Source organism: Cheilinus undulatus, linkage group 4, assembly GCF_018320785.1.
Source record: "Cheilinus undulatus linkage group 4, ASM1832078v1, whole genome shotgun sequence".
NCBI classification, from domain to species: Eukaryota; Metazoa; Chordata; class Actinopteri; order Labriformes; family Labridae; genus Cheilinus; species Cheilinus undulatus.
The window spans coordinates 27852025-27878756 of NC_054868.1; the positions used below are offsets into that span (position 1 = coordinate 27852025).

The 26732-nt window shown below is 39.3% G+C and overlaps 1 protein-coding gene across 1 annotated transcript in view; it reads right to left on the reverse strand.

Moving 5' to 3' along the window:
• Positions 1-26510, reverse strand: part of si:dkey-92j12.5 (multiple PDZ domain protein) — a 61182-nt gene extending 34672 nt beyond the window's left edge. Inside the window, exons 1-20 of the mRNA XM_041785313.1 lie at positions 26327-26510; positions 25424-25519; positions 24356-24522; positions 22236-22472; positions 21865-21933; positions 21554-21676; positions 21296-21379; positions 19151-19261; positions 18862-18964; positions 18601-18692; positions 17965-18178; positions 17530-17604; positions 16887-16966; positions 16596-16742; positions 15312-15497; positions 14959-15120; positions 14383-14592; positions 13372-13548; positions 10887-11010; positions 8115-8313 (exon numbers count right to left, since the gene is read on the reverse strand). Of these exons, the coding sequence (XP_041641247.1) occupies positions 8115-8313; positions 10887-11010; positions 13372-13548; positions 14383-14592; positions 14959-15120; positions 15312-15497; positions 16596-16742; positions 16887-16966; positions 17530-17604; positions 17965-18178; positions 18601-18692; positions 18862-18964; positions 19151-19261; positions 21296-21379; positions 21554-21676; positions 21865-21933; positions 22236-22472; positions 24356-24522; positions 25424-25439 (2576 nt within the window). The 5' untranslated portion in view covers positions 25440-25519; positions 26327-26510. The remainder of the gene's footprint in view (positions 1-8114; positions 8314-10886; positions 11011-13371; positions 13549-14382; positions 14593-14958; positions 15121-15311; positions 15498-16595; positions 16743-16886; positions 16967-17529; positions 17605-17964; positions 18179-18600; positions 18693-18861; positions 18965-19150; positions 19262-21295; positions 21380-21553; positions 21677-21864; positions 21934-22235; positions 22473-24355; positions 24523-25423; positions 25520-26326) is intronic.
• Between the last annotated feature and the right edge of the window lie 222 nt (positions 26511-26732).

A 26732-nucleotide genomic window follows, 5' to 3' on the forward strand; every position in this document is an offset into this window, starting at 1 on the left:
AGTCTAGGTTTTCTTTCTCCTTTTCCTTTTAACTCTTTGAGTGCCACTGACGTATATATATACATCAAAGTGTTTTTTTGGCGGCTGGCACAAGGGGGTGCCCTCACGCTCCCTGTGAGTAATTTTGGGGCTTCTGGGATACGTAGTCGGAACACTACAGTCGGAAGTGACGGTAGATCAAACATCAGAGGTGGAGACCCTGGGGTCAAAGAGCAGAGCAATCGTTACGGAGGTAATCTAAGCTAAAAGTTCTAACTTAGATGCTGGAAGAAACTTTAAACATTTGCCTGAGAAATCGCTTACTCACTGAAACCGACACTGAACTTAACGACAGCAAATCCAGGGATCGGCGCTTTCGTTGATCTGCCTCGGCCGGCCAAGAGGCTAAAGAATGCCGCAAGGTCTCCCCCGTGCATCGGAGAAATAAGGCAGCCATCCAGTTCTAGAGTGTGAATGGCATGACAGTGACTGGAAGCATTGTTATTTATTTTAAAATAAAATAACTTTTGTAATACAATTTTCAGATGTCTTCTATGTTATTAAAGGCAAATTATAACATTCAAATCACTGTTCTGCTTGACAGATTCTCTTTCACAAAAATGCATTTTTCTCAGCTTTTTAGAGAAAAAGTGGTCTTTTTGGTGAAACTAGCCTCTATTCAACTTAAGACAAATCAAGAACGGAACAAGGTGCAAACAGATGTTTTTTCCATGATAAAATAGAGTTTTTCTTCTTTCATTTGAGCTATTTGGTGTTTTCAGAGTCACAGTACAAAATATTCTGTGGGTCTTGAAAGATGACTCAAAATGGCCAAAAATGCTGGCACAAGCCACTTTCCATTTTATAAAAGGGCTGGCACTCAATGAGTTAATTTCCTATGATGTGATGTCACCCTTCCTATAATCTCATCATTTTGACCACTCTTGTTTTTTTAATGTCTTTAATTGGATTGCTTTAGCACTTTACTTACTTTCAACACTTGCCTACTTTATCTTAATTGCTTTTATTTGCATTAAATTTTGTTGATTATTTTTGCATCTTGTTCTTTGGTTTCACTTGAATTTTGTAGACTACTCTCTGTTTGCTAATTGTTGATGTTCATTCTAACTCTGTCTGTCAAAGCTTGGTGATTTGGTGAAGTGGTGACTTACAATATGATATGAAATGAATGTAACACAGGATGAACAATAAGGATAATGATGCGATGGTTTTGCTATTATTAATATAATGCAAGATAATCAAATGAAAAGTATTCATACTGATTAGTTTATCATGTCAGAATTCTGAAATGCTATTGTGTATATATTTTGTCCCATATCTACTTGAAGGGAGATCTATGTGTCTTTAAAATTTGGATGTATATAGAATTTTGTAGTAGCATTTATTGTTGCCACAAGAGATTTAAGACTGCAATAACCCTTCAAAGAGAGCGCACTGAAGGCAACAAAGCTAGGCTATATATCACTGGCTTAAATGTGCGAAATACAGAAAAATTATAAAGCATTTAAGCGTTTTCCTTATGAACGCTTTTCCATTGGCACTATTTCACAAAGCAACAAATAGGCTGTTCTTGGGCTTTGTCTATCAGGTGTTTGGGTCTTTAGCCTATGAAAGAGACAGTAACAAATAACCCAAAAAGAAATAAGTGACTTTGACTCAAGTGACAATAACATGTGTTTTATTGTGGACATGAGAGAATACTTTTATGACCCAGAATACACAGAGGAGCAACTCTGTAATGGCTGATAATTAGACAAGCCATCATGGGATATGTTTACCTTTTAAAAACACTGTGTTGTCGAGGTTGAAAACTAAACTGAAATAACTAACCCTATAGGCCTACCCATTACTGTACTGTGTCAGCTGTAGAATAAACTATTTGTTCTCCCCTGTACCTGATAAGCATCTAACCTGACACACCAGATGGATTTGTTTCACACATCCATCTGGGAAAGCTTCAATAGGAAACGTTTGACAAATGCCAGAAGCTTTGAAAAAAACTCAGAGTTTGATTGGGTGAATGTCTGTCACATCTCTATGGGCCAGTCAGAGCAACAAAACACGTGATGCAGCTGCTATCAAGCTGCGCGTGCGCAGCTACTGATGAATAACGCGAAACATGGCGACTACAGATATTTAAGTACTCGACTTTTGTCATTTTTGAAAAGAAAACAACTCCTTGCTGTTCTTTGTCCTTCTTTTAAGGAAGAAATATTGTCAAGTTCTGATAAAACTGGCACTTTAGCAGCATCCATCTGGATTAGCATCCTAATCTCCTTCTCCATAACTGCACCAGCTCTTGCTGCTGCTTGTTTACGTCACCACTCTGCTGCACCTTAAAGTACTGCCCCTCATCGCTGATTGGTCCTGTCACTTTCTAACAGGGCCCAAACGGTTCACGGGAACTTTGCAAAATGGATTTGCCAGTGAAAAACAAGGAAAAGGGTGTATCCATCTGCTTTGCAAGGTTAATAAGCATCCATATTCAATGGATACCTGAACATGAATTCAACTCAATGTAAGGTCCAGTAAATGGCCTTTGACACTGCTATTACTCTGTGACTCAAAAAGCTGGTCAGAGGATAACAATGAAGTTAGGAAGAAGAACACATTGCATTGTAAAATAGTGCCAGAGACTTCATGGAGGAAAAATAAAACTCTTCAACACGCAAACAGCGATTGCTGACCTGTGTGGACCTAAAATTTCTTAAATTAAGCAGAGTTGATGTACTCTTCCATAGTACTACGTAGCGCTTCCTTGCTGTTGCCCCCCAGCATACTGTCCTTAAAGGGACTGCAATCTCTTGTGGCTAATATAATTACTATTTTCAAGTACATTATACAACCAAAAGTTCAAAATTATCCCTTTAAAGCTCCTGTGAGGAATGTTTGGCAGGAAATGGAACTGGAATCAATATTGTGCCTTTATATTAACTACAAAAGCAAAAAAGACTATTAGAGACAAGATCAATAACACCTGTTTAATCATTTCTAAGGCCTGTAAATGCTGCTGCCAAACAGGTATTGGACTAAGTTACAAACAGCACCCAAAGGACTGTCTTTCTTTACATTTCCTAAAGATCTAAGAATGGGTGAAATGTCTGACTGTTGATGTTGTGATCTTTTTCTTCTGCTGTACAGTGTTTAATGGTATTTTGTTTTGTTCCCTATGTTTTGTAAAAGTTTTTTTTAATGCTTAGCTTTTTGTCACTTTTTGTACTTCCTCTAGCGTTTTGTTTGTTTAAAATCTCATCTAAGGATGGTCATTACAAATTAGCTAAGGCTAAATGTACAGTGTTGTACCTAACAGTTTGTTTGCGCTTTACTTGTCCTAAACAAACAAAAAATAGACAAATGAATGGGTATGAGCAGGTATGATTTTATTATCAGTAAGCACTACCTAAGGATGTATGGGACAAGATCTGCAAGCCTTAAAACAAAGCCTTTGTCTAAAGGAGGCAGCAAAATCATCTCCATCACAGAGTCCCTCACAGGAGCTTTAAAAATGTTAAATAATGGTCTCAAAATCACAAAAAAATATTCATGAAAATCCACTGACTGAGGCTGCCATGTTGCATGAAAAGCACTAAAATTATAGATGTGTCCCACCTCCCAACACTACTTGTTATTGTCGCAAAGAAAGAGGAAAATATGTACATTTTAATGTCATCAAGAGAAATATTTTTGATTTATGACAGCAAGTTTCTAAAAAGGAAAACATTTATGGTAATTTCTGTTTTGCATAAGCCCGGATCTATGTAAGCTACAGTGTAAACGATGTCATTTAGCTAAAGTGTCAAGGACATCATTAAAGCCTCCCCTCCTGCTTCCATTCTTGTGTGATGCTAACAGAAGACATGCTGCTTGAATCGGCTGAAGGAGCCAATTTCTCTCTTCCACTCTTGGTGGCAGACTGAATACGGAGGTCCTCCACGCTAAGCTGTTGTGACTGAGCCGTGTGGAAAGCCTGTCTTGTCTCAACAGAGGCGGTTTGATAGTGACAAGCCCTCACCCTTCTATGTCTGTCTTATTCTGAGGCTGCCAAAGCAACTCATCTGCCTCCACTCCTCTGCTAGTTTGTCTGCAGTGCTATCAGAAGGAAGCAGTGTGTGCGGCTGAGTGTTTTTCTGTGAGTGCATATGATGGAGGAAGATACAGATTGCATGCGTGTTATTCTGTGTGTGTGTGTGTGTGCATATACGAGAGGCTCTTTAAAAAGCTCTTTTATTCAGAAGCACACTGTTCAAGGTGAGATGAGTGATGAATTATTCAGAGATATTTCCCATCGCAGGAAAAAGGTGTTTTTGGAGGTTAGACCATTGAAAGTCTGTGTATGTGTGTGCGTTGAATGTACGTCTGTGTGTGCTTGTAAAAGCCAGAGTGAGACAGAGAGGTGGAGAGAGAGCGAGTGGGTGTTTTGCAGGGCGGCAGGGTTGTGGAGGTGGGGCACATCTCCAATCAGCCAAACAAGCATTGTCAATGTGGAGCCATAACTGCTGATGTTAGAGCAAGTAATAATTCACCCAATTTCCCCGCGGGCAATCTTTAAAATTTCATCATCTAATCTAATTTAACACGACTGCAGCGCCTCAGTCAACTATGACTGCAGAGTCAAAAACAAGGTGGTGATGGTGATCCAAAGTGAGATCAAAAACACAAGACAATGCAGTGAAAGTCTGCAGCTGTGGAGGAGACGTATTTATATTTATGATAGACATATACTCACTCATTCGGGTCACACTGACTGCCAAGATCTGCATGGGTAGATCTAGAAAATGTGAGCACTTTTCAATTACTTTTTGTCAGTGGCTTATTGTTCTCTGCATTCCCAAGTGAGCTTTTTCATTCCCTCTAAACGAAAAACTCCCTCAGTTTTTAAGCAGAGACGTGTTTGAACTGTGGCATGAAGAACAGTGTATTTGAATATAATGACTAACTGCCTTAATATCTGACTGGAATCTGATCAACATGAGCCACCCACAAGGATCTCTTTAATTCTTGGCCCAATGTAAGACCTTGGCTTACTGCAGGGTCTTTGTGTCATAAGATTCAGCCTCTAAGCCCGTTTTAAAGCCCCTGTGAGGACTTTTCAGCAGGCTTGAAAAACACTGATGCCTCTTTATGAGCTACAAAAGCAAACCAGTCTATTAGAGAAAAGATTATTCTTATATAATAATTTTCATATGCCTGTCACCCCCCCTCCCCTGCTGGGAGGCAGGTTTCAGCAGAGGTGATTAACAGTGCCATGTCAAACAGCCGTTTTTAATGATCCATTCCAAATATTCACTGTGAGTGGCATGTCAGGCATTCAAAATGAGGAGAAAAAGATTGTTGGCCAGTGAATACAACCCAAAAGCTCCTCACAGAAGCTTTAAGTCTCAGACTTGAGTGTTGAATCTAATAACAGACAGTTTTCCAGGGATGTGTTACATTTTAGCAACAAGCTGTCAGCTACATTAAAACCCACACAATTAAATTTTGCATGGTATTAAACATCTTTAAAGACACAGCATGGTCAATGTGTTTTATTCTTATAGGCATTTCAATACCACCCTGTAAGGACAACAAAGGAAGGTTCAAATGGAATAAGTAAAGAAAAAGGTCAGTATTATATACTGTATATACAGTACTGGGCAGAACTGTAAGGCATATTTGGGCTGAAAATTGAGGCTGAAGTAAGGTGAAGATGTGGCGAGTCAGCTGTCTGATTGCCCCATCAGGCAGCAAGGAGGATTGACACAACCCTTGTTGTGCTCTGGATGTACTTGCATATTACCAGGGTCTTGGGAAAATAATCTGCTGAAAAAAATAACAAAATCAACACTTTTAGGTCAGAGTAAGGGGTGGATGTGGCAAGCAAGCAAGGTCTTGGATACAATCCTGGTAGGTGGTGGGGTTGGTATGTGCCCCTACTTGTGCTGTGGAAGTTGCAAGGGTCCGAAAATCGCCTGAGGTCTTCAAATGTGAAAAGGCTTGGACAAAAAAGATTCCACTGAGCTTGACTTTGGCTGCTGAGTGACACATGTATATCAACATGTGTAGAGCTTGAATCTAGCCCCCCTCTGCCCCCTCTCTAGCCCGGATTTTGGCACATCGGGCCAAATCCTTGGTACTCCATTCATACCTGTTTATAAGTTTCATTGTCTTATTTATTGTTTTATTATCATGAAATACTCATTCTTGTTCTTTAATATAGTGTTTAAGTTTATATGTCACTTAGGCTGAGGGTTGTTTTACTTCTTTATTATTTTTTAATGTTTCAACTTCATATCACAGTTAAAGGTGCATTGAGATGCATCAGTCAAACATCAGTATCTGTGTTATCTACCCAGATTTTTATCTGTAGTGTTGTTTCACTATAACACTGGCATCAAGCACACCAAACTGCTTATTGAAGGAATAGGTCTTTTACACAGAAGTCACCTGCTGGACAAACTGATTGGCTGAAACATGAGAGAAAATGTTGGCATTTTATGAGTCTTACCATAAAGTAAGTGATACAAAAACAATGGCTTGATATTGGCAATCAGCTAAAATGTAATTTGAAACATCAGTATTGGTATCGTCCCTCAATTTTACCATCAGTGCATCTGTAGTCGATGAATAAAGACAATAACTTTTGTTGGGGGAGTTTGGGGGCCTCATGGCAGCTCAAATCTGCTCTTCAATTGTATCTGAAAGTAGTTCATATCCTGGTTTCCTGTTGGTTTCTTAGTTTTACTAGAGATTATGAACTTGCTGAATGTTCCAAAAAGACATATTGGGATTAAAAAAAAACAAACAAAAGGAAAATCAAAAGTATTTGGGGTAGAGAGCTGATGATGCCTGCTGAGCTGAATCCACATTTCCAGGGACGAAGTCATCATGTTATATGAGTGCATTGATGTAGAATTGTGTAACAAGGTAAATCAAAAGAATGATCGATTCAGTGTGAAAACTAACGACATTTAACGTGATTTAACTCATTATACCTGATTTAATCCCCTCCAAAGACAGTGTGGGCATGAACTGATGTTCTAACATGAAAATCTCTCTGGCTGTTATTAATTTGAATGCACCAATTAAGACTTGGAATATTTCTTTTATCATCTAGCTCAGTGATTTCTTTTAAATCAAACAACTCTTTTTCTGACTTCAGCAGATGTGATTTTAAGTGAAAACCCAAGATATTTGACGTCAAGAAAAACATTGGTGCCAACAATGAAATAAATAACATTTTGCTGCAGTTTCAAGGTCATGACATCATCCTGGCTTACTCTGATACTAATGCTGTGACCACAAATACACACAATTCCTGAAAATGCTCTAACATTTTGGGGTGAGCTCAGCTGCATGTGTGAATGAAAACTGCCAGATTTTTCACCTTGACCTCTTCCTGCTGAATTTGTCGTAAAATTTCCATGATAAGATAGGCTGAGCTGATGTGTGAAAGCAGCAAAAAATAGTCAGGAAAAGTCCCCACAAGCAAGTGGATGCACCCAGAGAGGGACCATTGAGAGCTAAGTGCCTGCTGTAATGCTGCATCTCACTCATGTTTTTTTTTTCTGGCATGTGTGAATAACAACTTTGGAAAATTTTAGGGGCAAGCTGTCCACACTGTGCATATGCAAAAAACAGCTTTTGATGGAACGAATGGTACAACTGCATGCAAATAACACCTTTTGCTTTTACAATAACATGAAGTCAAAATATCTCCTATGAAAGTGGCTTTCAGTGCTGTTTTTCTTTCATTTTCTTTCTACCATGAAATTCAGTTAAAAATACAGACTGCTAAAGCTGTACTTGATGATGTCATGTGGTGTGTCAAAGTCTCTTTTCTCTGCTTTTGAACAATTAAGAAATGCGAAAGTTCAAGTAGCACTTGAGCCATTGTAAAGAGGATGACGCATGTAGCTCTGACCACAAGGCCAAATGGTGTTTTTTTTTTTTTTTTTTTTTTTTTTTTTTTTGGATACAGCTGAGTATGATTGAGATCAGAAAAACAAGAAAGAACTCAGCATAGAGTTGTGTGATGTACACTGTGTTTGCACTGTATGGATGCCCTGCTCTTTTATCAGCCCAGAACAAAACTCTCTACATATTGTAAAGCTGTTGGACAGAGACTGGCTCCTCACCTCATCTCTGGCCCTATGACAGAGAGTCTGCGGAGCATGGCCCTGGCCCTGGCGTTGGTCAGGTTGGAGGTAGGTTCTCCATTGATGGCCAAGATGGCATCCCCAACCCCCAGCCTGCCATCCTGGCTAACAGAGCCCCCCTGGACCAAACTGCGCACCAGCATGCCTGAGCCGTCCTTGATAGCACTCACCGACATCCCTGCCAACACGCACACACATAAACACAAACACACACACAAGCACAGGTGAGTAGAGGGTTGGCTAAGGCTGCTTTGAATGCATGCCAAACAGACAGTCGCCCCAAACAAACACCTGACAGCAGCATAATCAGCATAATCAAGACAGACACTAGGCAGATTAACACACAAACATGGCTACACATGCTTGACATTTACACAGCATCATCCTTCACAGTCACACTGGCATGAGGTGCACAATCACACACAGAGGGCACAGGGCACAGGTGACTAGAGGGGAAACACATGCCAGTCTCACAGACACCTGACTTTGGCATTATCAAATCGGACACTAGGCAGATTACACGGACACTTCATTAATGCAAACAGGCAGAAACAGGTAAATCAGGCATCAAACAAACACCCGCCCACACACAGACATGCGTGCACGCACACACACAACCTGCAGCCCACAGCTCTCCATACTACACTGCTAGTCCTAATGCTAGACCTAGCACATCCACAACACTATGGTTGTACAGAATTTGATTGGTCAAAAAATGACTTTGAAAAGATTTCTTTTGATTAAATAAATCGTTTATTGTATTTTTTGAATTACATTCAAATTACAATACAGTCATAGTGCATGGAATACATTCATACTGGAGACATAGATACAGACGCTGACAAAACAAACAGAAGACACACATTTCAAAGACACCAGAGGAAGTTTGAAGTAGTAATGAAGAATTTCTCTTGTGTTCAAGTCTTCAACACATTTTCAGTTACTAACATTACTGCAAAAACTTTAAATATTAATATATGATAAGATACCACCTAAAACTTTTATATGAAAATATATCTGCCCTACATTGAAGCTCTTTGGGATACTTTAAGCTAAAACTTCCAGTGATAAGTTTGCTATAGGATAAGTGAACACCTTAAGATTAAAATATTCATTTGTTATATAATAGCAAGGCAAGAAAAATGAAAAAGATGTCTTAATAGTCATTCAAACCTTTATCGAGAACACTCTGCTATTAAAGCCATTCAGTCCTTATTATACGAAGATTCATTACTGCACATACAGTCCATGTTTCCATGTCTCATCTCCAAAATTGGGAATTAAATAATACTTGCACAAAAAATAGATCTGTACATGGCACCCAATAATTGGAAGACTTTAAGTAGTGCAAATACGACTGCTTGTTAAAAAATGTCCTAGTGTATTCAGGCCTTACAGACCAACACCATAACTCAGCCCAAGCTGAAGTTTTTGCTTAAAATTCAGACACATTAAAATCAACCAAAAACACAAAACACCTTAAATCCTTCCATAATATCATGCTACTTGAAACATCACTGCAAAAGGACTATAACTTCAGACAGATAAAAAAAAGATCCCAATGACACTGTAGGTTGTGATCTTGATTTCTCTTCCTGAGAACATTTACATGACTTTTAACATTCACAGACATTCAGTATGTTAGAGCTGAACAGAGTTTAGTTGCTATTTCACCTACTGCGCTTATTGTTTTAGTCATTGTTGTTAGTCTATATGATTATGTCTGCCTTCCTGCTGCTGTTTTTCATGCATCTGTGTGGCAATTCAACTATGTCTGCTGTAATTGTCCATCTTTTATGTCTCTTTTATTTTGCCCTATCTTGTAAGGTTCCTTAAAAGTATAGCCAGGAACAAGGACTGATAATTAGCCATGGCTAGAGGTCCTGTATTCATTGCATCGGTTGCACTGTAATGAACTACAACAATGCCTTTGACTGTCCCTGACAAATAAACTGATACATAAATCAATGAATTTATACATTTAAGACTACAAATCAATTTGATCTTTTCTGCTTTGTGTAGTACCCTTATATAAAAGAGCAGTTATGTTAACTTGTCTGTAAAGAAAAAAATGCTCTCAGAGCACTGGGGCATGTTAACTATTTAATAAAGTCAGCATATACATCCATATTGACATATTGCTTCAAAATACTTTTTATAAGGGATGCACAGATGCATCAGTTTAATATCATCTCCTGGTATTGGCCCTGTTTACAAACATTGGCCAAATAATGTGGAATGAACAGATCTAAGAAACCGGTTTTTATCTGTTATGTCCACTCAATTGGTAGGCATCTAGCAGCTGAATTAAAACATGATTTGTTTTAAAGTGCAGAAGAAGAGACCAGTTAGGAAAACTCTGATTTGTATGATGATAAACATAAGAAGATATGACGGTCTACTCAGAGTTCTACACCAGAAGAAGTAATGAAAATAACAACAATAGTATCAGCATTAGCTAAATTGTTATATTAAACATTGGTATCTGCCCTAATTTCACAATTGGTGCATCTCTACTTCTGATCATTATTTTACATTTCTTTGATTCCCAGATGTCTCTTTTGGACACACACACACACAAACACTCACACATACACTAGTCATCTCCTCCCTCAGATATCAGGAGCACATCACATCACCACTCCTCTTCAGGGTAGTCTTCATCACCACCGCCTATTAGTGTCATTAGCGCCATGCCAGTGACGTACACACACCACGAAACCATCACCATGAGAAAGACAGAAAACATACCAAGGCTACGGTTGCCCCGGACAACAGTGATTGTCCTCTCAAAGCTGGTGCGGGGAGGCAGAGGTGGCGCTTCCTGCCTTTCGTCGTCAGTCATGATGCCAAAACGACGATGCAGATCACTTTCCTGAAACACAGGTAACAGAGAGTCAGTGAGAAAGAACACAAAGACACAAAAACAGAAATATGATGCAAAATCTTGTATCTCTGTTTTGACTTTTTTTCATAAATCAGTGCTTTTGGTCACCCTTTACAGTTGCTAGTGAGTTTTAATTTTAAAGCAATAAAAACGGCTAAAAAGATGTTGACTTTGCCAGCATTTTTTTTCATTTCCTGAAAAGTGGTGATTTTGGAGATACAAGGTTTTGGACTTTGAACAGGGATATAAACACGAAAAGTTTTAAGTCATGCTAGCAGCTCAATTCAGCTGTGTCCTGAGAAACATACTAACAAATAATGCTAACATGCCCAAGTTGCCCAACAAGAGCATGCTGAGGTGGTAACAGTTGCTGACTGTTACATGTTAGCACACTAATACCTGCTTATTAGCTTAAACTGGGGCAGCAGCAGAAAAGTCCAAAGAAATTGATTTTTTTTTAAAAGTGTCTTACCATTTATGTTGGAAAAAATCATGAAAACCTATCCTGTTGTTGTTGAGATAATCTATTCTGTATCATAAATTACAACACTCCATCCTTAGGTGGTAGTCGTTCCAAAGTCAAGACTTAAAACTAAAGGTGATTGGGTCTTTTCCGTCAGGGCTCCTCGACTTTGGATCAACCTGCCTGAAGGTATGCAAAATCAGTGATATCTTAAAATCACTTTTAAAATTCACATTTATGTGATGCCATCTTCTTGTTCCTTCTTATTCTTTTATTCATTTCCCTTCCTTTTATGTCCTACTAATATTATTATTAATATTATTATTGTTATTACTATTTATTTATGGGCATTTTTTAAACATATTTTATTTTTCATATCGTTTTAATTTTAGCCTATCTTACTGGTTTTGTCGGTAATACTTTATTTGAAGTTTTATTCATAAGACTGACATTATGCTGTCAAAATCATGACATGACACCTGTCATTAACATGAATAGGGCTTCATGACATGAAGAGATGTCATTAAGTGTCATTTGCTAAATTATGAGGTTCTTCTACCTTGAGTGTTCTCTTCATGTTGTTCTTTCTCTTTTGCTTGGGTTCTGCTGCTTTGTTTTTTTTTTTTTTTTGCATGTCAAAGCACCATGTTTTTAAAAGTGCTATACACGTGAAAGGTATTACTTTATTATTAACTACGTTTTGTCAGCAGAGGCCATTTGTCCAATATTTCGCCCAATTTTTCAGTGTTTTTAAAAGAGGCTGCAAACAGACACACTATTCCAATACTCAGACCCGCCACGCTAGCAAATGGTGGGCAATTTCATGTAGCTTATTTAAAAATTCACAAAAAATGTGATTAAATTAATTAAAATGGCATGCCATTTGCATCCTAAACTGATATCAACCCCGTCAGTCAGATTTCTAGTGTGACACAAAGGCTGTTTCAAACAACTGCTTCTCTCCAAAGTTAAAGCCTTTGAGTAATTCTGAGATGGAAAACATGCCGGATGATAGGCTTTTTTGGTCCCGCAGGCACATCCTAAAGAAAAGGTCTCTTCTTTGAACCTTCACAGAAAGTACAAGCAGCACTGAAGTTCTTAAGCTACCTCTGCAACAAGCCTGACTTTGATGAAACACTGACACTTGGTGCTTTGAGTTTGTGTGCATTTGTGTGTGTATGGGGAGAAACATCAAGACAGTACTGTGTGTCCTTGTGCGAGACCAGGTACCAATGTCGTGCTAGCTGTAAGTGTTTTTCATTAAGAGGTCATTGTTGGTAATTAAGCAAAAGTGAGAACAAAAGGTAGCCTCAATAGGATTGAGTTGAGAGCACAATGGATGAACAAGTCTCTGACACGGAGCACTTTCTCTATACCTGACCCAGTGATACTGATACAGCTGCCTGTAAGCTCCTCACACTGGAGCATAAACAGAGGGGACATGCACTGTCACAGACACACTTCTCTCCAACAGGGGCTGGAATGGCTACAAACAGAATGTCAGGTTTGCATGGGAATGAGTAATGCTTCCTGTGTGATGGACAGCAAGTTTCACACGTCTGCTACTGTAACTGTCAGTGCGAAGATATTTCCTGCTGAATCTCTAGCATCAATAAATGCTCTTTTAGAAGAACACTGTTTGAGGATGGTTCATACATACAACTGATTTTTTAAATGCGTTTTTTAACATGTTTTGACAAGGTCTGCAAAATTCACTTTCAGCAATTTTTTGTTCTGGTTAACAGAAATTCTGACCTAACTTAGTTCTGTTTAACAATGAGTTGTAAAAGAAGCAGAACGTAAGCACAAAAAACTTTGCAGTTATTTTAAACAGGACTTTATAGATGACTTTATTCAAGTAGTTTAGATTTAGTTGTTTTACATACCGTTGTAGTGTAACAAGGGTGGACGACACTGTTGTCCTCAGAGTTGCAGGTATAGCTGTTGCTGTTAGCCTCTGCCGCCTCGGCTACCAGGCTGATCTGAGTGTGGCTGTCCGTTTCATCGTAGGAAGCTCGGGTGCTTCTCTCTGAGATAGGTGTCAAGCCACCGCACAGCTCCAGCTGTAAAAACAAAACCGAGTTTAGGAAAATTCAAAAATAGAAACTGTGAGCCTCTAAGTAAGTAAATTCACATGGAGGCATGCAGGCTAGAGAAGGTGACTGTAAATTAGACACCCTCTTCTCCTCCCCCCTCTCTCTCCATCTGTGGTGTGGTTGAGCATTGTGTTCGTCTCTAGGCCACATTAAAAATTCAGACTGCCTGTAACTGGAGTCTCTGTACCTTGTTACTAAGCCACAGTCCACAACAAAAGGGAAAGAAACACCTCACTGCTAAGAAAATACACTTTTAAAATACATATCTTTGGATGCTTTAAAGTCACATTTTGTAAAGGAATTTTAAGAAAGAACTTAAAAACAAGAACCAATTTGAAACTCTAGTGCATGCAGTGTGCTGCAGCCTGCGATTATAAATACATCTAAATTTGACCTTTAAGCAAAGATATTGGAAAAAAACCATGCATGTGGTATAAAAATTGAAATGTAAATAATCAGAGATTCTGCAATTACATTTACAGGATTAAAAAAAACATCTGTGGCTTTATTAGTCAATCATGAGCAATGTTGCAATTCAAAGAACAAGACACACAAAAGAAGAACAGGGTTTTTATTCTGTTTTACATCATTGTCCAACCAAAATATTTTCATCTGGTTATTTTTGATCTTTTTCATTACATTTTTTTAAGCATATGTATTCAGAAATTTTTTTTCTCTTGGGTTGGAGATTATACACGTATCTACATACTAATATCTTGGGTTGACATTTCAAGGCATTAAACTCAAATTCCCCCTGCTCCACTTAGGAAACGTACAAATTATTAAAATCTCTATACATACTGGCAGTGGTTTGGCGACTCCGATGCGGACAGGACCATAGCCGGTGGACTTGAGGACGTGTACAGCATAATCCAGACTGGAGCCCTCCAAGTCAGTTTCATTGACAAACATGAGCCGGTCACCAGGAAGAAGACGACCATCTTGATCTGCTACTCCTCCAGGCACCAGAGAGCGGATAACCAGAACTGTTCTAGTGGCGTCTTCTGGATCCTAGAGTTTAAAAAAAGAGGAGAAGGGATGGTTTACTGATGATAACGAGTACAATAAACAAACTAGGAAACATGATGAATTAATTTGTCTCTTAAGATTTCAACCAGAACTAGAGAGCTGTAACAGTTTCTTGAGGCCTTTCACTGATGTTGAGATGTGTTTTGAATGTATGATTTTGCCAGTCTTGAACTGCATTCATAGAATATTTTAACAGCCTCAGCATGTCAATGTAAAGAATGAAGTACTTAGTATGCTTCTGCATTGACTTAGTGTTCACCTTATATAACCCGACACTGATAATCTTAGAATCCAACTTATTACAGTCTGTTCTATTTAAAGGAAGGCTCTCAGTGGCCTGGCTCTGACCTGGTAGTCCAAGATACTGAAGCCCAGTCCTGACTCTCCCTTCTCCAGCTCTACCACCTGGGCCTCTCTCTCCCACATGGCCAAAGGAGGTGACATGGGGGGCACACCACGCTTTGTGATGTCCTCAGCCGTAGGACAGGGAATGACACAGCCCTGATCCAACTGGGAGGAGCAGAGAGGAGAGATAGGACATGAGAAAAGACGAAATTAATGAAACAGGACCATGCTAGTGGAAATCCTTATTTCAAATGCAGAATTGATCATTCAAACACAATTTGCATTGTTTCCCCAGAAATGATTGGACTCTCGTATTGAATAACCCCATTCATCCCTCTATCAGGTTGTGCCTTCACCTTATCATTGAACTCAGCCAGCAGCTCTTTCAGCGTGAGACCGACCTCTTCGTCATCTTCCTCATCACTGTCAGGAATAACAGGGGCTACAATGCGAGAGCACACCAGGCAGACATTCACAGGCAGCTCCTTCAGGATGTTGACCACCTCCTTGTGTGTTTCTCCAATCAAAGGGATCCCATTCACCTGCCGAGAAGATATATTACATGAATTAAGCAGTAACAAATTAGATATTCTGGATGGTTTGGCTGAGGATTGAATGTTTTATTATGAGTATGAAGCAGCTGAATATGTGCAGCACTTAAGTCCAAGAGAAATTTCTCAAGGAGAAAACTTTATCGTATCAAATATCATAAAGATCATATCTTCATGTATCCCGTTGCATCATGTTTTATTGTACTGATTCATAATGTTTCAAATTGGGTCATATCATATCAAATTTAATCCTACCATACCATGTCACATCAGATCCTATTTAAAAGTATTGTCTAATATTAAATTGTGCCGTGTCATATGAAATTGTACAGTATTGTATGGTATGATATGGTATAGTATGGTATTGTATCATATTAACACTTCTGGATGTTATCCAACATCTAGGCCCTTTTGAAGCCTGAATTCTATGACTGTCTATGTGTGTGTGCGCATCTGATAAAAACTGCCAGCCCTAAAAGTAGATATTTAGTGGCAGTATGTCAAACCACAGAGAGAACAATTACATCTGAAAGCTGTGAGTAAACGGAACGAGGCTCATTTACAAACAGACATGAACAATGGGTTTGCCATGCTCTGCTGTCTGAAAGAGATCAAAGGGTTGGGCTGCAATACAGATGTTGGCTGTACACTCTGAGATACAGCATAAGGGACACAAGCCAGTATTCAGTGTTCTACACTGTAGGCAAAGCAACTGTATTTCCAATGGTTAATCAGACAAATAATGATGATGAGTGACGCGTGTGGGTACGTGAACTTGCCTAGTAGTGGGGGAGGAGGGTAAGCTCTCCCCCCCATGAGACCAAATGCACAAAGGAACACAGACTTACACCCACAATCTTATGAGTGTTACTGTTGCCTTGAGGCCAACTTGCAAACTGCACAGTTATGTGTTGTTTACTTAAAATGACCAAACTACATTGAAGAGTTGAACTGTGAAATGAAGATAATCCACAAGGAAGTCATCAGTCCATACATCTCATAGATGTGGTTAAATAGTCTCACACAGACCATGCCTTATTTAGTTCAGTTTTTTGTCATTTCTTTTAACAGTGGGTACCAGCTAGTTACCTCAAGAAGCTGGTCCCCAGTGAAAATCTTTCCACTTTGTCCGACGGGCCCCTCAGGTAAGACAGAGCACAAGTAGTGATGACCTGCCCGGGCCTCCAAACTAATGCCAAGACCACTTGCCTCAGCAAAGCGCTCTATATGGCACACCTTTAAAAAAGGAAAATTTGGTAAAGATTAAGTCCAGTGAGGGTAAATGTTAGGTTTCAAACCATAAAATAAGTTTCAAGTGTTATCATTAGCACAAGTATCTTAAAGTATTTGAAATGCTGATTTTATAACAGAAAAACATACAATAACTTCATATCGTGGCCCAACTGCATGCTGCCACCTCTTCCTCAGGTCCTCCTCTTCAGCTGGGGTCAGTTTTACACCTGTAAAACGTGGACATATACAAAGACATCACACTACTGTAACGCATACACAAACAGACATGCACTCATAAAAACACACATCCCTACTGTAATTTGCCCCATCCTCAGATCAGTCAATTAAAAATAGGAACCCATTTGAAATCATTTCCTCCACTTTTACAGAGATATGAAACAACCTAATCCCCCTTGTGCTAACCACAGACTCACAGTAAAGACGCACATTTTCACACCCACCATCGTGTGATTTCTTGGCAAACTAATGTTTTCTTGTTCATCTATTAAAGCCTCACAGCAATCAGGGCCTATTTGGCTGTGCTCTCTAATCAAGCCCGAAAATCCTTGTCTAAATAAAGCCATATATGCAGGCGGGGTGAGAGACAAATCATCTGGAATGAGCTGAATGAGTTGGATAAACACATGACTGCACAACACTATAAATAGACACTCATCAAAGAGCATGCTTCACTGCCACATTGCTGTTCCCAGAGCCCAATCAGCATATCAGACTAAGTCCCATGATCCAGTTCCAGACTGCAGTGCAGTATGGGAAAGAAGAGCTTTACCGTTTCTGGAATCATGTTGGGGTCGTCTGTTAGCGTATGCTGCTCGGCGGGAGATTTCACGCAGCGAGCAGATTCCTGGGAGACAGGAGGAAATGTGTTTGAGTACACATGAAGGGATCCAAACACTCATAAATACACCTGGGTTAAAATATATAATGACTGGAAATCCCAAGCTAACGGTTTGGAGAGGAGAACATGCACTGTGTGGCAAAGTTCGCCATCAAGAGATACTAAAACAACTAAATATATTTTCTTTTTTAATTTTATGTATTTACCCAGACAGTGCAGGTAGCATCTGTGGATAATTACTTGCAGAATTAATTCCATTGTGAATACTCTTAAATAACACGTTCTCTATTTGCTCAGTTACTTCAAAAACAATCCCCTTATGATAACACTGAGCCAACAATTTTCCCCACATTGTGCACAAAGCACCTGTCTCTTGAATCTTGTTGAGGCCCACTCTGTAGGGATTGCCCTCGTGAAAGCTATGCGAGTGTCGGAGGGGCTGTAGGGGAGGGACTGGCGGCAGGATGTGACTCAGACGGACAGCCTTCCTCAGCAACTTCAGTCTGACCAGGGGGCCTGTCCTCCTCAGCACCTCCATGGCACGCTGCTCGCTGCAGCCCTGCAGGCTCACCCCATCTACCTAAAAGAAAGGACAAGTGATGTTAAAGCACGAGAAAGAGCCAGGAAAGAAAAAAAAAATCTATCATGATGGAGACAGAAGCAAACTTTAAGTTGATGGATTAGAAGAAACGGAAGTACGGAAAGTACAGGTACAAACAAAAAAAATCAATTTTAATCAAAATATAAACAGAATAAGATGGAACACACAGGTAAAGAAAAGTAGTTTATAAAGCAGAGTATAACTAAAAGATGAGTTATTCCATTTCATCAGCTAAAATAGACCCTAATTGGTGTGTATAAAACCACCACAAGTTGCAAACGGTGCAGATTTCTAGTTGCAGAAATCGTTACAGAAAAGCAGAGAGTATATATGAAATCCCACAAGGTATTTGTCAACAGAGAGCACCATAAAAACACTTTTGTTTTTTTAGCTAAACTCACAGCTAGAATGACGTCTCCTATGTGGATGCGTCCATCCTGATCCACAGTGCTGCCTTTTACTATGCTCTTCACTGTTACCCCAGCACTGTAGACTGATGAAAAAAGAAATAAAAAGAGTTACTTCATTATTGCAAGTTAAGTTCTGGGCTCACAAATCATTAGTAATGCCTTACATAAAGAGAGTAAGGCACATAAAATGAACATGAAATAATGATAGCTGGCTCATTTGTCACAAAGTCTTGACTTGGTAGGTTTTAGTACCTGAGTTAAGGTCACCTATGTAGCTGGCAATGGTAAATCCCAGACCCCGACTGTTTTTAGTGAACTGCACATTGAACTCGCAGTCATCATTCAAGTCATTTGACTAGAAAGAAGCAGACATAAAAAATAAAATGCAATCTGTTGAATATATATCATGGAATTGTATATTATAGAATTATTAAAAAATACAACACACAAAAACATACCCAATTGAGTCATTATTTTAAAAAAACTGCATTTGTCTTTGATTATGTACTGTTACACATATGCACACTCAGAAACAGACAACCTTGTCATCTAAGCTGTCCTGGCCAAGGGCAGGAGAGGATCGGTGGTGGTTGTCCTTGATAGCATCCCTTGCGATGAGCAGTTTCACCTTGCTACCAGCATTCCTCAGTACCTGAGCCGGGTGGTCATTTGTGAACAGATCAAAAAGTACAAGAGTGTAGCATGAATACAAAGTAACATAATATAAAAAGTGCTAGCTTCTGTGATGAGACACTAATACAGCCAGGTTTAAGATTGTCTTGACTGCATGGGAAAAAGGTCAACATTGATTGAAAACTTTAAAATTATACTCTAATCTCAATGTTGGATTACTCATGCAGCTTCTTGTTTTTTATATTGTCCATTACAGCCCACAGGTATTGTTCGGCAGCCAAAAACAAAGGCACTTTATTGCTTGTGACAAAAAAAGTTGTGTTTTTCCCCATGGCCACAAGAAGCAATGAAGAGCACATCCAACACAAAGGTGCAATTCAGAGATGCACTATATCAGATTTTTGGTGAGGGGTCTGGCTGCATACCTTACATTTCTCACAGCCACTCTCATAGACCATTCATCTGAGACACCGTATATCCAGAACGGAAATGCCGTAATTTGCCAGTTTTAGATTTTGTCTAAATTCGACTTTTTCCATAAACAAAGTCTGGCATTAACATTCATGAAATAACCACATTGCAAACATTACAGACTAAGAAACATTTGATAAATGGAACAGTGGAAAATGTCAGAAGTCTAATCTGGGATTAAATTGTATATAGACCGATTAAAGAAGTAGTTATACAAATGGTGGTTCACTTTAGCTAAAGCTATGTTAGCATTAGATAAAGCTAACAGAGCTACTTTAGCTTAATAATTACTATGACCACATAATCCAATGTAGCTAACTTAGCTTTAGCAACATGTGCTTTAGCAAATGTATAGCTATGTAAATAATGTACCTACACAGCCAACACTGCTGCTTTGTGAGCTAAGCTTTAGCAATGTTAGCTAAAGCTAACTTAGCTGTAGATAATGTAGCTATGAAGCTAAAATAGCTACATTATTTACAGCTAAGTTAGCTTTAGCAATGTGAGCTTTAGCAAAAAAAGCTAAAGTGAACTGAGCTACAGAGATGCGTTGCTGCAATGTGAGCTTTGCTTTAGCTCTGTTAGCTACGTAGCTCCATTGTCTACATAGTTTTGGAAGTTAATGGAGCTATGTAAGTTATGCAGGCTGCAGTGGAATGTTTTCATGGAGGATGAGTTTTTTTTTTTCCTGTAAGCAGACTATTTGCTTGGCTTCATGTAACATTTTGTAACTAGGTTTTGAAGGTTAGGTTTTTGACTTATAACTTTTAGTACCCTAACCCTAAACTGAAGTTTAATACAATTTTATTTCGAAAATTTAAGCTTGTATCAACATTCTGAGATATACGGTGTCTCTTATGAATTGTCTGTGAGAGTGGCTGTCAGAAATAAACGGGCTGCAGTAAGACTGTCTCTGATTCTTGCAGATATCTGCTATGCTGATATTAACTAATTCATCTTGGCCTATATCATTATCAATACCATTATATAAATGGGGTTCAGACCTAAAATTTCAGTCCTTAAAACACATTTTAAAGTTTAAACAATGAACAAATAAAACAAAATTAAGTCCTTAGAGCACACTTTTAGCTAATGTAGGTCTGTTGGTCCTGCCTAAAACTCCACAAACTTATTTGTATATATAACCGATATTTACAATAAATATAGGCCTATATTTAAAGCCAGTATATGGATTTAAAATATACTGCAGAAATCTGCCAATTATCCATAAGCAACTTTAAAAGCCTATATCTGTTGATATCAATATCATACCTATAATATTGTGCATCCCTAATGCCACAGATTCCAAAATTACATCTAACATGCTTCTTTTTTCTTTTGATAAATACAAAAATACGTCTGGAAATCACATCTGCCTATCTAAGGTTTTCTTTGGAAGTAACTGTAGGCTAAAAAAAGTTTAAATGCAGTAGTGTAGCCCTAACAATTAAGACTTGGCTTATATTCAAACATTAATCACATTATGCATTATCATTTCAAGTGAGAAAAGCACCTCAGCTAATGTTTTACTTTTGTCAACCATTAAAAAAACAAACAAACAAAAAAAAAAAAGACACCTCACCTGTGCAACCTGCTCACTGTTCATACCGGCCAGGTCTGTATCTCCAATACGCAAGATTTGATCTCCACTTTGCAGGCGTTTATCCTGCAGAGTCCAAAAACAATGAGTGTGACCTGACGTTCTTTTGAAATAAAATATTCAAAATAAATTTAAGGGGCGGTAACAGCAGTGGTATAAATTGCTTTGTCTCACTTACAAATTTGCACAATTTTATTTAAGTAATTATTTATAGTATGAGTGTGTGACTGGTGGATTTACCCGACCAGCAGCTCCACCAGGAAGGATGGTCTTAACCATGACCCCAGTGCTCCGCCCTCCAATGATGCCAAAGCCAAGCCCTTTCCCATCATTGATCAGCTCTATCATTTCAACATGACGCCTCTAACATGCCAAAGTTTAGATGAAAAGGGAGAGCAGAGTTAGAGAAAATCAGTCATTACTAAACTGGTTCAACAGCATAACAAAAAGATAGTGCTATATATGATTGATTCCTTTGTTAATCTACATCCAAAGACAGACACTGATACAGCTAGTAGCTCTCAGTCACACCTCACATTAGCTCACTATACCTCATGAGCAATAGCAGACAGGCTCCTCCCCATTGACATGGTGCGGGAGATCCGAGGCGGGGTGCAGTACTAAAAAATAAATGTCATTTGTGACACAAAAGCAAACCTGAAGTGACACTGAGTTAGCTGAGCAGCCTGTTATGATCAAATGAAACCCTGGGACAATAAAATATCCAACTGTGCTCGAGTTTTATAATACAATGTTATGCTCTCAAATGTAAAATGTGACATTTAGAATGGAAGTGTGTTATACTTTACTGCTGAGAGGAGAAATATCAACTGGTTGTCTCATGAACAGAGAACAATAAATTGCTACTTGTTACTAAAATGCTCTTAAACAATCCCTTCTTTATGATGAATGTTTTACACACCTGTGATTCCGTTTGAATACAATTGTCTGGGTAGAAGTCTGAGAAGGACAGATCCTGTGAGTCCAGAGAGGAGATGCTGCTGTCCTTGTGGTGGGATCTGGCAGTGCTGGGTCTTCGGTTCTCCATGGCCCATGTGTAGGAGTCACTGTGGCTCAGGGTCTTCAGACCCAGTGCCATGCCCTGGCAGGGGCCACAGTTCATGGAAACAGACTTGGAAACTGCCTTGCCCTGGTTTGACTGAATGAGAATGAAGAGATAGAGACGGGAAGAATGGGGAAGAAGTGTAAAAAATTGAGGTGATGTTAGTAAAAGAGATTGATTGGTTGGGTTGGAGAAAACAGACGAGTTAGAGGAGGGTCGAAAGATGTGAGAGAAGGAGGAAAGAAAGATGGGGAGGGAAATGGATGAGGAAGATAAAGAGATGGGGAAATGGATTGATAGAGAGGTGGAGACATTAATTGAAGAGGGAGATATGGAGACAAAGAGGAATAGGATGAGGGTAAGAGGGTGATGGAGGGAAATGGAAGGGATAAAGAAATTGAGAAAGGAGGGCATGTGAGACAATGAAGAAAGATGTGAGAAGGAGAGCCAGGAGGGGAGAGGAGGGTGGAGGGTAAATGCACGTTAGCCGAAAGAAAAAAGAAGTACAGAAAGATAGCTTTAAAATGGAACAGCGAGGGAGAAGATAGGAGAGCAGGAACATGAGGATCTGAGATAAACGCTTCTGTTCAGTACCCTCAAAACTCACAAAACTGATCCCTTTTGTCTTTTAAGGTTTTAAGGTTTCAAAGTGTAAAAGTGAGTCTCAGTAGATGCTTAGTTCTGATCTGTATGCTATCCAATTCTTACAACTTTGACACCTGTTAAAATAGCAGTAGTAGAATGAAAGACAGACCACTATCAAAATACTAATGAGCAAATTCATAGTCCTTTGATATGCAGACTTATTCCTAATGTGGTATATAAAAACTTGTAGATTTTATGACAACTTGAACTTCAAAAAACTTTTTTCTGTGCCTGGCCTAATAAAAATCCAGAAACCTTTCCCACAATCCAGAGCCGGGTTTCCTGGAATGCAGAGAAGCTAAATGACTACAGGCTCACACATTCAGCTAATGCATTAATGTAGATCTTTGGTGCTTATGGGGTTAGCCTATTACAGTTCGCCACAACAGACTTATAAAGCCTGTGATTACAGCTGACAAACACGTTAAATACCTCGATGGTGACATATTTGTCTCGCCACAGTTTGTGCAGACACATAATGCACATGTGATGAAGTTCTGTAGAGGCAAAGAATCACTGTTTGACAATAGAGCTGGGACGTGATGTTGATATGGCAGTGTATTGTTTTTTGGACTTGCATCATACAATTATTAAATCGTTGGTGCCAAGCAATGACATTATTTTAAAAATAGGCACTTTAAACACATTTTCTAACTAATTTGACTCACTATGCAACTACTGCATGACTCTGCACAGTGCTGCTTATGGCATGAATGAATGCCACGTGAATGAAAGTTATTCAGTCAAAGAAGAAACTGACAACAAGCTACAACAGAAAGCTGACATTGTAATAATGTCAGACAGCTATGCAGAGAAAATGAAGCATGACGACAGGTGAAACTGACACCAAAAAGCAGTGGCACTATTCCTTTTCGGATGCATCGTATTCTTAAGATTGTAAGATAATGTGATGATAAGTGATTTTTGAAAATGTATCAATTATCCCATACTGGATTGCAAAATTATCATTATTGCAGGTCATGGATCATGAAATTTATCTTAACTTGAGTTCCTCAGCAATTTTCAGCCCTATTTGGCAACATTCATGAGCCACTACCAGTGCCAAGTCCTGCAAACATATCCCCTATAAACTTATGACAACGTTACAGATGACTTCTGCAGAATTCCCAGACATGATGTATAGCCATTTCTTCCTTCCCTCCTCTCTCTCTTTCTCTCCCTCTCTCTTTTTCTCAGGGCTTTAGTGGTAAGCTTAGGTAAGCTGATTACTCATCCAGTTTGGTTCGTGCATTCAGTATTTTGGGAACGATTCCGGCTCCTTCGCCACCATTCAATATACACCGAACACCCACGCGCTCATGCTCACGCTGTACCTTCGCTGGGGGCTTCCGCTGAGCTTGCTGTAAGCTGAGTATATGATGGAACAGGGGGCTCTGCAAGACAGTCTTTAGCAGAGAGAGTTTCTCCTGTGTGGGGGCCTCTCCCCTCTCCTTCAGTTTGGCTTGCAGCCTCTCCACAGCCTCCAAGGCACGCTGAGTATCTGCAGAGAGAGTTTAGATCATCTGTGACATACAGAATCAGCATTTCTCACATTTGGCCTTGTGTTATCGACATGTTTTAGCTACTGCTGTCCAACACTGACACACGTTCAGACTTTTCAAAATAAATTTCAAAACCTCAATTCTTAATTGGTAAGGGCAGGAAAATCAAGAAAGCCTTGTACAGTGCATTTTGTCAAAACACATCTGTCATTAAAATCAAGCACGGCATGTTGTCTGCACTGACCCACAGTGTAATAAATATTAAAACAATCAGCATTTTGAAGGTTTAAGGGGACCCGATTTGTATTCATCTGAAAAAACATCCCTGAACTTCGGCTTCCAGAATGAGTTTTTTTGATTGTGAAACATTTCAGATGTTGTCACATGGCTGTCTATTTCAGTTACAGGGAGAAGCTGATGAAATTCACACCACAAATTTTGAGTTCACTTGTGGTCAAACCCAAAGCAAAAATCTTCCTTTGCAAGAAGGCTACAAAAACTTTATCAACAACATTAAGATAGTGGTCAATTAGGGTATGATATCCAATCCGCACTACTTTACACTAAAGGCCAAATCTCAGAGGTTGCATCAGGACATACTGCCCTTGTTTATTTAGTGGAGCAGCCACTAATGAGCACAAGCCACAGTTGCAGTAATTGTATGTGGCAGAGGGTTACGACCTTGTAAACTCTTCACCACAAAGTTTTGCCTATCGACCAGACTGTGAGTCCTCTGCCACCTGCACATGTCGCTTTTCCCTCCTGTCTGGCTGCAGCTGCCGTGCCGGACACATTAATTGTAAGCTTCTGATGGCGGTGACAGAGAGTCTAACTGAGGTTACTGGAACATGTTAGGCTTTTAAACAGTCAATACATCTGGGGCTCACTGAATACACTTACCCATGATCTCCATCATAGTCTGACAGATTGTTCAGCTGAAGTGTTCTATTTGTGACTTTTTGTTTCAGTTAAATGTCATTCTTCTCTGTTTGGCACCTGAAACACAAATGACAACAAACAGATTACTGCTTAAATGTTACCTAGTGCAGCGTTATTTACATTTCTATGGCAGTTTATTTGAAGAAATTGAAACTTGAATTGTGACATTAAAGTACCAAGGTGAAGTTTCTCCTTAAAGAACTCCTCTCTTAAAAAACAACTATGACAGATGGTGTTCATGGAAAAAAAATAAGCACCATATCATATTTTTAATCTGTTTTGCAGCATGTATCATTTAACCTCTACATCCACTCTTCCAAGGCCTTGGTCATGGTTGTTTGCAAGCACCTTGCTTGTGAACTAAAGCTCTTTAGGCAGGATTTAAATCTTCTCCAAAAGGCTTTATCAGCCACTGATGGTAATTAACAGCGACACATGGCCTCTCGACCATTCTGACTAGAGGGGAAGCCTGTAAAGCATCAAAGCATGATGCCAATGACATGATTTGATTTGCAAAACGATGGGCTGGAAATGACAACGTCTCATCTGAAATCTAATTAGGAGCCATTGATAGGCACGAGGGGTACAGCACTACTTATATGCCCTTCACGGCCGCCTAATGAAATCTTTATCTTATACCTGTTGACGTTAAAGCGACAGTGACTGCCTCAGAATAAAAATATCATTACAGATAAATGATTTACAGTAATTACACAGGCCCATTAGCAACTAATTTGATATGTAACCTGGAAGACAGATTGTTAATTCCTTTAAAAATGACCGGGGCGCGTTATAGCTATTACTGTGACGAACAGACTGATATCATGGACAGCTCAGAACCGCTTGCAGAAAGCCTCATCTCACCTCCATCGTAGCGCCGGTGGGCTATCAACAGGTCCCCACTTGGCTCCAAGCACGGCACAACCACCACCTCCAACAGTCCGCAGGGGAAGTTTACGTGTACCGAATACCGAAAATAACACTCTCCTGGCGGGTAAAGTCATAACAGCTTATTGAAGGTCGGCAACATATCAAGAAGCAAGCTGTACGCTTTATTTTCCAGCATTGTGTCCGCGGCTTGTGAGCGCTCAGCGGAGTGCGCATGTCACCCTCTGATCTTCAAGCACAGAGGGCTCATCCCTCCAGGGAAGGAACTGTCCTCCTGTAATCCTGTAATTCATGTCAACATGTCAGGGCTGCAAATAATTAATATGTATAAAATGGTCAAGAAAACAAACAAGATTAATTCAAGTAGCCTACATAGACTTTG